This window comes from Osmerus mordax, chromosome 16 (assembly GCF_038355195.1).
Source record: "Osmerus mordax isolate fOsmMor3 chromosome 16, fOsmMor3.pri, whole genome shotgun sequence".
NCBI lineage: Eukaryota > Metazoa > Chordata > Actinopteri > Osmeriformes > Osmeridae > Osmerus > Osmerus mordax.
This window is the reverse complement of record NC_090065.1, coordinates 6,031,532-6,043,038: the sequence shown is the minus strand read 5'-3', so window position 1 is coordinate 6,043,038 and position 11,507 is coordinate 6,031,532. Positions and strand designations below refer to the sequence as shown.

The 11,507-nt window shown below is 40.7% G+C and overlaps 2 protein-coding genes across 2 annotated transcripts; one reads left to right on the top strand and one right to left on the bottom strand.

Moving 5' to 3' along the window:
- Positions 1 to 493: 493 nt before the first annotated feature.
- LOC136959268 (ras-related protein Rap-2b-like) lies at positions 494 to 2,645 on the bottom strand. The gene has a single exon (XM_067253554.1). The coding sequence runs from the start codon at positions 2,354 to 2,356 to the stop codon at positions 1,808 to 1,810; it is 549 nt and encodes a 182-aa protein (XP_067109655.1). The 5' UTR covers positions 2,357 to 2,645; the 3' UTR covers positions 494 to 1,807.
- A 734-nt stretch (positions 2,646 to 3,379) lies between these two features.
- On the top strand, positions 3,380 to 9,589 carry LOC136959581 (PWWP domain-containing DNA repair factor 3B-like). The gene is made up of 13 exons (XM_067253962.1): positions 3,380 to 3,420; positions 3,944 to 4,927; positions 5,048 to 5,306; positions 5,403 to 5,558; positions 5,642 to 5,712; positions 5,790 to 5,875; positions 5,984 to 6,044; positions 6,151 to 6,226; positions 6,322 to 6,372; positions 6,615 to 6,856; positions 7,129 to 7,338; positions 8,189 to 8,277; positions 8,376 to 9,589. The coding sequence occupies exons 2-13, from the start codon at positions 4,004 to 4,006 to the stop codon at positions 8,440 to 8,442; spliced, it is 2,292 nt and encodes a 763-aa protein (XP_067110063.1). The 5' UTR covers positions 3,380 to 3,420; positions 3,944 to 4,003; the 3' UTR covers positions 8,443 to 9,589.
- Positions 9,590 to 11,507: the final 1,918 nt, after the last annotated feature.

The following is an 11,507-nucleotide window of genomic DNA, read 5'->3' as shown; positions in this document are numbered from 1 at the left end:
GCTTCAGGTTGGTTACAGACAAAGCACTCTCTGTCCTTCTCTACCATCGAGAAAATATTTAGACCTGTGGGTTGAGGGAAATGGCTCTAACCAGCACACCCACTTACTGGAAGCCCTGCCCACTACCCAAACAGTGGTACATAAATAATATACTCCTAAAGTTGTATAGTATTTTAGTGAAATAATATATATGTGGTGAAATGTGCATATTATGTATGGTATGCCTTATGCTGTGACCTTGAATCTAGGCTCATTCAAAAATAGGCTAATTGTTCAAATGAATACTTTTTCTTTACTGATACAACATCATTAATCTTATATTAATATTATATTAACTAAAGGCAAAACATCAGTTACTGGTTCTACCAAAAAGTAGAGTGTGCAAAGATTTTACAAATAAAGTACTGCAGTAAAATGATCTGATAAAATGTCATGAACAAATGCATCAATGTCTTTGAATGAAATAAAGAAGCCTCTAACCAACATGTTACATAAAATGCTTTATGTATTAAAAGTCTTCCAAAGCAGATAGTTGAATGGTAAAAGGTTTGTCAGAGGTCAAAATTACAATTGAGTCAGAATTTCACATTTTAGAAAAATAAAAAACAAAACAAAAAGAATAACACAGACATGGCTTGCAATTCACTGAACTAAAAGACATACTGTAAGTGGTTTGGGTTGTTTTTTGTTTTTCCTGGTAAAGTAGTACCATTGCAGAAGAGCTGGCCAAACCATGGCGTAATACAACAGTTGGTCTACATCAACTTCCCAAATGAAACTGATTTAAAAGGAAGAAGGCTTCATTTAAACCGCCTCTTTCACGACGATCAACTGAGAACAAAGGTAAAGTTAGTAAAAGGAAATGTAAAGATTTTTTTTGTGATTGCCATTCAGAGTCTCTGTATAAGGAGAGGGGGTCATCAGTTGGCACAGTCAGTTGTTTTCTTCGGAAGGCACTCGACATGGGGCTCGGTCTCCCCATGTCTGGACAATAACACACTACAGGTCCTTAGTTACGAACACTGAAGAGGGACAGTGTCAACAGAAGTGCAAGTCTTATTGTTAGATCCACTAATGTTTTAATTACAATGCACACCTTTCTCTCTCTTTAGCTGTACCACACATCCGAGAGAGGGTAGAGCTGTTCAGGTTTTGCTGTAGCGAACTTGATCAGGGATGGTATTTTGGGGCTCAGACGTTCAGGTGTAATTCCAATCACCTGTGCAAGGCTTGACTGGCTGGGGTTTAGAGTTTCATTGAACAATAAGCAAATAAGAACATTTTACTTATGTTTCTGGGATGTTTTCCTTCAGTCTACAAGAATCCCCTAAAAGTGACCAACCCCTGTTATGCTGGGGGAGGAGTCTAATATGTTCGTCCAATACTGAAGGATCCACCCAGAAGACATGTAACAGTACAACTCAACAAAAATCAAATCACCACACATTTTCCAAAACAGAGAACATGACAAGAAAATAAGTGTCTCTCTTAGGTTTCACAATAAGACATTCCCCTTGAGGCACATTTCCAGAGAAGTGTCATATACAAAGCTATAAAAATCAAACATTCAAGTACTTTGTCATGTAAACACTTATCAGGCTATTTACATAATCGATTGTTGTATTCGTCGTCGATTTGTGTGCAATAAGACAACTGAGGGAAGCTTCAAATACTAATGACCTAAAGACACTGAGACCGTTTCTTTAGTTATCAACAAGTTTTCAAAACAGGGCTTGTTCGATGCTCTTGACTTTTAGGCCTTATCGCTCGGATTCACATATCTAGCAAGATAGCTATTTATGTTTTCTTAGAGAAGAATACACGAACAACACTGATCAGTACCACTAGGAACAGCAGAATAGTTCATTTGTCTGACGATTTCAGCGAACAGTTCGTCCACCGAGCTTTTATTTTTGGCAGAAGTTTCCATGAACGGGCAATTCCATTCCTGAGCCAGCGCCTTTCCCTCCCCGGAAGAGACCTCTCTCTCGCCTTCCAAGTCCACCTTGTTTCCAACCAAGATCATGGGCACTCGCTCGTATCTTTTCACGCGGATGATCTGATCCCTCATCGGTTTGATATCTTGGAAGCTCTGTTGGTTGACCAGACTGTAGACCAGAATGAATCCCTGACCGTTTTTGATATACAGATCTCGCATAGAGGCGAATTGTTCGGTTCCTGCCGTGTCCAGTATCTCTAACACGGACGGAGACGAGTCCACCTCGATCTCCTTTCTGTAGAAATCCTCTATTGTTGGGTCGTATTTTTCGATGAAAGATCCCGTCACAAACTGAACAGTTAAAGCTGACTTGCCCACTCCACCCGAACCCAAAACGACCACTTTATACTCCCTCATGGCTTCAGAGAGCAGACGGCTCCTTTCCACGAATCCTCTTTCCAATCCCAGTCCCACCCGCTGGCCGCCCCGATGTTTTCAACCAGGCAGGCAGGGAACGAAGGCAGCTCTCTCTGGTCAAATCCCTCGTCGTGAAAGCTTTCGAGGATTGTCTCTAAATATCCAAGACTAATGAATCCGTGGAAAACGACTGTTCCAGGACACTAATAATATATATTGCTGCACATTTTGTTGCTTTTCGTATACAACGGCGTTGGAAAACGTGATCACTTCTCTCTTCTTGTCTTGCGTTTCCTGCCCACATTCTCAGCGCAAGCCAACTCGCGTCACGAGCCAAATAGTTCCGTTTCCCCGGGTTAACCCTTTAATGTGAGATCACACATGTTTGATTAAAACACTGAATGTGAACATCTGGTGAGGACTGATGCAAAATAATGACACGAATTAAAATTTTCCATGTTTTAAATGTAAATAGCAGTCTAAACTTAATTCGCAAGCTATTTAATACGTGTAAGCCTACCTACAGCCTTCATACATTCACAAATCTAGGATTTAATGAGATGGTCATTCTTTTCTTTAGCGAAAAAAGTTAAACTGCGGTAGATGGCTCGTTATACGGAAGAATTATATTCATAACAGGCATGGTCATTTAGCTATCTTTCTATAAATTCGGACATAATGAAACCGATTGATGGCCATCAAACATAGCTGTCTCTAGATGGTCAAGCGCTACCATTGACTTTTAGATGTGATCAATTAATAATTATCATTATGCTAATTAAAAAATTGCATTAATTGAAAACGTGTATAGAAACAGTTTAGCATTGAAGGGCACTTAAAATTAAAGTTAATTCACACCTATATAAAAATATATTTTGACAATTAAGCTACCTTAAATAATGCAATGTAACGTTTTGCAAAAGGGTAATGACATAATTAGGCTATTTGACAATAATGTTATGTGCCAGCGTCATCCTACAAAAGTAGCGTACTACATATCCCATAAACCCAGGTGGCAAACCAGGAAATTAAAGTTTTTGCGACGACGAATGTTGAAAACTTAAGTGAGTAGGCATCATCTTTTCTATTGTTCGTTGTGACCAAACAAGTTTGCCTCACCCGTTGCTGTTTTTAGTGCAGAAAAAACGATTGTTTGCAGTTTCAGAGAGTTTAGAATCAGCTTGCAGTTGCAGGCTCGCCATGGGCAAGACAACACAGTTAGCCACTAGTGCTAGCTATGCTAGCTAGCTAATACAACATTTTTACAACACAGCAACGGAAACGCTAGCTCTAAGTTTGTGCGAGCCCTACAGTCATTATTTATCGGGTGCTAGTTATATAGTTAGCCAAATATTTTGTGTGCCAGGTAGCACTACTAGTTAAGTATTACGTATGCTTACCAACAAATACACGGATGTTTACATTCTTACATGTCAATTGTTTTTGTCGTAGATTGTTGTTAGCCTAGCTACGCTGAATTGAATTACAACATAAACACGATAGTTTACTAAACTAGGAGACTTGACATGACACATGACCGATACACCATTATCAACTCTTAAAATAACATTGGTTTCCTCTTCACAGTTAAACAAGGCTTAAGATGACAAGCGAAACCCACTTAAATAGTTGAAGCATTGAAGTATCATGAACATGATATCCTCAGACGACAGCCCTTCCTGTCCCATCCTGGGAAGATTACGCCGCACCAGTCGTCGGTGCAATGCACTCTCTTCACAACATCTCACTTTGGAAGCAAACGTTCAGTCAAAAAGCCCCATCCCATCAAAAACACTTATTTCCCCTGAGAAACAAAGGTCTGTCACAGAGGTTACTACCAATGGACATAATCTCCGAAAGAGGATATTACCTGACAACAGACATCAAACTTGCCATGCATGTGGGGACAGGTCAAATACAAGTTGTCATTCAAAGCCACAGAAAGAACTGAATTCACATGTGTCAAAGAAAAGAAATATTTTACCCCAACCCAAGTCTAATCCACATTGCCTTTCTAAGGTCTTGAAAGAGCCTGTGACGGGACCGACTAAAAAAGGGAATGGAAGAAAAAGGAAAAAGTTGACTTTCTCAGATTTGTCCCAGTGTTCAAATGACTTAGCCACTGGGACACTAACAGATACCTTGGCAAAAGAGCATGAGAGCAAAACCCGCAAGAGATGCATTAAGACTGAAAAAGTATCAAAAGGAACCAAAAAACAACTACCAACAAGCAATTTGGTAGGGACTCGAAGAAAGCGGCAGAATACGTCAAGAAAATCATTTGTCAAAAATGAATCTGAAAGATCCTCACACCTTCACCAATTTACCAGAATTACAGATATGCCTAGTCTGCGAGGTGAAAGCAATTTTTCCTTACCAAGCACACCAAGGAGATGCAGAAAGCAACCATGCCAGTTTCCAAGGCCCTGTCTCAGCTCCACTCCAGACCGTAGCATGTCTACAATCAACCCACTCCCTGTCCCCCTGTCATCTGTAGAATTTTGTAGGACATTTCAAGATTCCCTACCTATTAGTGAATGGAAGGAGTCGGATACAGCCCCTTTAGAAAAGGTCTTGTATACTAATCTATTGTTCATAATCACAATTTGTGTGAACCACATATGACAACTATATAGTTTGATGTACTGTAGATTCTGAGTGACTGCTGTTCATAACCTGCACTTTTTCCAGGCATCAGAGTTGCCGGTAATCCCCCCACGCAGGGGCAGAGGTCGGCCTAGGAAGAATCGGATTGCTGTGAAACCGCAGGGAAATGAGAAATGGACAAAGGCACAGCCCTGCTTCTCTGTTGAGTGCCCTCCAGCAAAACGCAGGTGCAGAAAGGGACCGAAGACGAGGGGAGATGATGAAAACGCCACCAACTCTCAGTCTTACCAGCGCTGTAGACCCAGGCTTGAGCCCCTGTCTGAGGCGAAGTCACCGGACCAAGGTACTGGAATATATACATGTTGCAGCCAGTGAGGTGCAAACACGATTTCATATATCTATGGGGTTGTGCCAAATACTGTTGTATTTGTTTATCCAGTCAGGTTAAATCCAGATGAAACTACCCTGTCCTCAGACCTGTCCATTGAACTGAGTCTGCAAGAAGATCATCTGACCTCACTTTCTCTCCTGGAAGAGCACGAAGAGGAGGAGGATGAAGAGGAACTACCCAGTTTTTTGATACAGATTGACAAACGTGAGGAGTACGTTTGGAATGGTTTCTGCTCATGTTAACTTGATTTGATACAAAATAGAGACAATCTTTGTTCTGTCTTTCAGAGCCCCCAAGTATAACAGAGGGAATATGTGTTTGGTGCAAATTTAGGAACTACCCTTTCTGGCCAGCAATGGTGAGTGTAACTTCTGCACATTTATGTTGTTTGAAAGGTTTTTAAAATGGAAAGTTTTAAAGAATTGTATTTCTTAGGTGAAACGTGTAAACAGAAAGCTAAAAAAGGCAAGCATTGTTTTTATTGATGATCAACTGCTTGACAAAAAGAGGATACGCAAAGGGTAGGACCTTTCAGTTGTAATTGAATTATTACTGCACTCCATTCTCTTTTGCTGTTGTTAAGCCTCACTTTGACATTGACAATCAACCCTAACCGTTTGGATTCATAGTTTTTCTGTGGCGCTAAAGACCTTGAAGCCTTTTGATTGTGAAGAGGCTGATCAACTTATGGTAAATGTGATATCTCAATCCTTTCCTATTCTTTTTAAAAACGTATTTTTCCTTTCCACTTAAAAAAAATCTTATTGACAAATAGTTATCTTCCATGTCTTGACAGGAAAAAGCCAAAGAGAAGTATGAGGGTGCCATCACATGGTGCCGGGAGCTGATTACCGACTATAGAATCCGTATCGGTAAAAAGTTTATAGCAAGCACCATCAAAGTTTCTTTCAGAAAAAATATGACAGTATTGGGATGTGGTCTGTAATGTGAGCTCCTGTCTTTTCAGGATGTGGCTCATTCACTGGCTCCTTTATTGAATACTTTGCTGATGACATAAGTAAGTTGTCCTGTCTCAACGGTTTTCCCATTTAAAAAGTTTTGTTCTTCGCAACCCTTTTACCCTGGGGATACCCAACACCATTAAGAGCATAAAAGAAAATATGTTTTTGTTGCTCAAACAGCAAGTTGGACACCCATGTAATAGACATAGGCCTACCAGACATGCCAAATCTCAGTGAAGCCAAACCAAAATAGGATCTCCAATGACACCACCATGCTGTCCCCCCCCTCTCCCCACAGGCTGCCCAGTAAGGAAGATGTACCCTCAGGGCACCTCTGCTCTCACCTTCCCCAGTAAACTCATCATGGAGGAGGACTACGTGGTCCTGGATGACCATGAGGACGAGAGCTCCAGCGAGCAGCAGGAGGAACAGGGTGCCAAGAAGCTCCTGCCTGACCGCTCAAAGGCGGCACGCAACCGTGCCAACGACAAGCTGGTGCACTTCATCATCAAGCAGCGCCGGGTGGAGAAGCGTCTGCTGGTGGGTACAGCAGGGTGGGGAGGCGATCCCAGGGTTCCGTCTGTTTGGTTGCATGGAAACCCTGTCGTGTTGTTTTGAATGCGTCTGGCCGTCGTTCTTGATCCTCCTGCATAACAGTACCAGCATTTTGCACCAAGGGTTCCGATGTTATTCTTAGGGGTCAGGATGCTATAATTTGATCTCCCGAGAGCGTCTGCACGCCCTCTTTCTGTTTCCACACTGTCATTTTCTGAATGCCTGCCTGTCCCCCCCCCCCCCCCCCCCCCCTCCAGGCAGTGATCAGCGGACAGCAGCAGTCCAAGTGGCTGCGCTCCTTCCTGCGGGCCAGCCGGACAGTAGTGGACACCTACCTGGAGGACGAGGAGCAGCTGGACCAGGTGTACCTGTACCTGAAGGGGGTCTACGACCAGGCCCCCTGCATCGCCCGCTGCCTGGTCGACGCTGATCGCATCCGCTTCGTTCTCGACGTCCTGCTCCCTGAGGTCTAACTTCTAAGTTTGTGCTACCTTTTAGAGAATGTTGTCAGATAGCCATTTGGTGTGAAGTCCACCCCAGTGTTCAATTACTGTGGCCTCCATAATGTTTTGGGACAAAACTTTTTTTTTCTTGACCTTCTTCTGTACTCTTACAGTTTTAGATTTGTAATCAAACAATGGGGTTAAAAGGCACATTCTCAGGTTGTGTAAAAGTTCGTTTTCATAAATCTTTATTACAACATGTAGAAATGATGACACAATTTATACATAGTCCCCCCCCTTCAGGATTAACGGGTGTTTGCGATTCCTCAGGTGTGTTTAATTGCTATGTTGGTGCAGGTTTAATAAAGCTATCAGCACCTAGTCTTCATTCTAGGCTTTTGATAACCTGCTGCTGCCATTCGTCCTGAGGAACAGAATTGTGCCAATGAAAGTCAAGGAAGCCAATATCAGAATATGAGAAGAGAACAAGGGTGACTGTATTTATTTCAAAGTGACTGTTAGGCCAGGTAAGACCCTCAGTTGATGGTAGAAGTACTCGCAATTAAAAATCATAATGAATAAATACACCAGGAACATACTTCAAAAATACAGAGGCCAAACTGCAAGATGCAAACCACCGATTAGCCAGAGAAACAATTTCGCCAGGCGACAGTTTTCCAACTGTGACACATCTAAAACTGGAGTACACAAGAAAATTACATGTTTTTGTCCCAAGCAATTTTGAGGGCACTGTACGTAGTTAAAATGGTTGATTCCGGTTCTGGTACAATTTCCAAATTGGATTTGTGTGAGAGTGTAGTTCACATTCGATGAAATATATGTTGTTGTCAACATTGCTATTCCTTTGTACCAGGCCATCATCTATGCCATAGCTGGTGTGGACAAGGTTTCACTGGAGAGAGCAGAGGACAAGTATCTCAAAGGGCCATGTCTTAGTAAAAGGTAAGAGGGGTGATTATGAACAATACTGCAATAGAAAAACCAATCAGATGTAATCATGGGTAATGGGTGAATTTTGTTTTGTTTTTTCCCCCCAACAGAGAGAGGGAGGAATTTGACTTGATGATAGAACAGCAAATGAAACCATTGCGAAAGGGCCCTGCGTAATGAAGGTCACATGCTGTTTTTTGAACCATTAAGCACCACACAGAACAATACTGGGTCAATAAATTTGTTGGAAAATAGACTTTGGATGAATAAATGACTTAAACTATGGAGAATGATTTGTGCCAATATTAATAATTTTAAATGTGAAAAGTCAAAATAATTTTGTGTAACACATTAGCATTCTTGTGTTTTAACAATATTTCAAAAAAGATTGTGCCAAATATAGAGAATTGTTAACTGTTTAGCAAAAAGTGGGATTGCAAAATTATTGAAAAGCAGGAAATGTTTTCATTTGTGCAGAATTGGTGCAAGATAAGGTTCACAAGTTTTAGATTTTGGTAATTGTGTCTCAAATTCTGGTTTTAGTGTGTTAGCTTTTGAGAAAAACTGCAATATGTCCCCCACAATGGCATGAGAACATTGATAATATATATATATATATATATATCATTATACTATTTATATTATATGACACAACACACAACCACTTCCATTGTTGATGACTCAACTTTATTTATTATAAATAATTTGATATGTAACTATATAATAATATACAAATAATTATGGATTCAAATCATTACATGCGTTTTCACCTTTTAAATAGTTAATATTGGCAATAGCCTATTGGCACAAATCTATGGAATCTCAAAAGGGACAAGTCAAAGATTCTCAGAGTAAAAATATTGCCCCCAAAAAGTTTTCCTTCCCTTTTTTGTTGTAACTACTTTTCTTTTACTTTTCCTATTTTACGCATGAGGTAAGAAAAGACAATAAATAATACAAGATTAATATAAATGATTTATTGACTTAAAAAACAAAACAATTTCCTTATGATAACCTTTTACTGACTTGTCACTTTTGGGATTACTTATGTTTTTTTTTAAATTGTTTTATCAGCCTCCATTTTAAACTGCCACTGTGTATTTTATACGTGGTTGTCACAGTGCAGCCATGTTAGCCATGCTTTATTTTTATATAAAAGGAAAATACATTCTGAAATGAATACGTCTAATGTTTATCATGTTTCCATTTAGCTGTTTGTGTGATATGCTCTAAACATGTACAGTTCTCCTGGTGTAAAAGTATTATGTTCAACTTCAATCAAAGATCAATCATAATCATCAGTCAACCTAATAAATCTCCCAAAATGTCATCCCTACCTTGTCCAGTCTACATTTTGCATAAACTACTCACTAACTCTAACTTAAACAAAATAGCCTATTTGAATTCTGTGACAACCACTGAGCGCAACCAGGGACAACATAACTTAAACGAACAGAACAGGCAGAGGGCAGAAACCTAATGGTGAGCATTTTATGTGTAACTCACCATTACTACTATTCCATAGCTATACTGCCTGAATCCACACATGTATAACACACTTCACCAAACTGCCAGCAGATGGTACTCAAGAATTAATGAGTTTAACATGAACTTACTTGCACCTTCACACATGGAACGGGAGAGAGAACCTTTACAGAATGCTCCAACTCAGTTCAATTCTCTTGAAACAATCAGAACCCCTCAACAGTGTTCTCGATGGCTGTACCATCATCCCACTCACCCAGGGCTTAGTTTGCCATCATCAGATCTGCCTAGGGCCGCTGGCGGGCTGGCTGGTCACGCTCTCAGCCCCATGCAGCCACCAGAGGTGAGTGGGTGGCAGCAGCCTGGGGAAGGGAAGAGGGGGAAGCTCTTTAATCCTGCGCCCCAGTTTTCTGCTCTTAATTCCCTTCAAAATATGCACTTCCTACAATTCTTCACAGTTGAGCATGCATTTCCTCTGTGGTATCTGTGTCTGTTTTGAGGGACGGGACATTGCTTTCATCTCCTTTCACTTATTCGGATTTACTTTCAACAGTTATTGTATCAGATTGTACATCGTTAGCGGTGCAGACATTTACTCTCACATTTGTAGCACATTTATAGCTCTTGAAAGTCTGTCTATAATTAGACATCTGACCAGGAGAGAGCGCTGTTCACCACAAAATGTCACCATCATGAAACTGTACATTAAAATAAGTACAGACTATTTCTTAACCATTTACTAACCCCTTTGATCCATTTTGGCGGGTAATATTCAGCATAGAAAATGTATTAACTTCATCCGATATAGTGTTTTTGTACTCAATATGAAAGTAACTAAATGCCTTCAAAATAAACGTGAGATGTGTTTATTTTAGTGAAATAGACAAACGTTTATATTCATATTTAGGTCTTTTGCCAGTCCCTTTCGTCCCAAATGACATAAAATGTGTACATTTGTCATTTTTGGTACCTTTCAGTACAACACTTTAAGATGAAATAACATACGCCTTCACAGTGTTCAAACATCTCTTTAACGAAACCCTAGAGCCCATGTCGTCATCAATCCAATCATGTTCATCCATCGGATTACAACTGGTGTTGTTCAGAATGTTCCAGCATGATGTGTCTCATCATAGCCTGTACACGTGTGTGTTTGTGTTACATGACTGTTGTAACAGCCCTTCCACACTGGCAATTCTCATCGTTACGGCTTAGCATGTCCCACCAGAAGTAAGATGGGGAACATCTGTCCCTCCTCCAGCAGCAGATTATCTCTTTCTCATATCAGTGTGAGCAGCCTGTCACATCTATGAGATGGCATACAGTTCATACCATGGATGTTAAGATAAATTCAGTTTCACCATTGTGCCATGATTGATGGCTATTATTGTGCAAACCTTCTGCTAGTCCTAAGCATTGGGTTGGTCACAGATGTCAACTGTATGCATGCTCGGGGAGGTGTTCTATTCTAAGATTTCAAGATGTCATCTCTGCAAAACGCAAACAACACGCGTGTGTGTGTGTATGTGGTATATGTCTTGACGCACTAGGCGACATTTTGGGAGACTTAGACTGAAGCCTGTGTTGTCATACTAACTGTGGGCAAACAAAGCAGGCTGTCCACTCATTTGACCATGCAGTCCCCTACCCCCTACTCTTCCTGGTGCCACTCTGTGCATGGCTGAGCTCTTTTCATCAGTATTTGATTGGATGCTTTGTTGGTCATTCAGTTCCTTGGTTTGCCTTTTCACTGCCAA

Bases quoted from the DNA above. Each gene is read 5' to 3' on its own strand.
- LOC136959268 (XM_067253554.1), bottom strand. From the start codon at position 2,356: ATGAGGGAGTATAAAGTGGTCGTTTTGGGTTCGGGTGGAGTGGGCAAG.
- LOC136959581 (XM_067253962.1), top strand. From the start codon at position 4,004: ATGAACATGATATCCTCAGACGACAGCCCTTCCTGTCCCATCCTGGGA. The intron at 5,307-5,402 runs GTACTGGAATAT...TTGTTTATCCAG, and splicing joins GGCGAAGTCACCGGACCAAG to TCAGGTTAAATCCAGATGAA. The intron at 5,559-5,641 runs GTGAGGAGTACG...TCTGTCTTTCAG, and splicing joins TTTGATACAGATTGACAAAC to AGCCCCCAAGTATAACAGAG.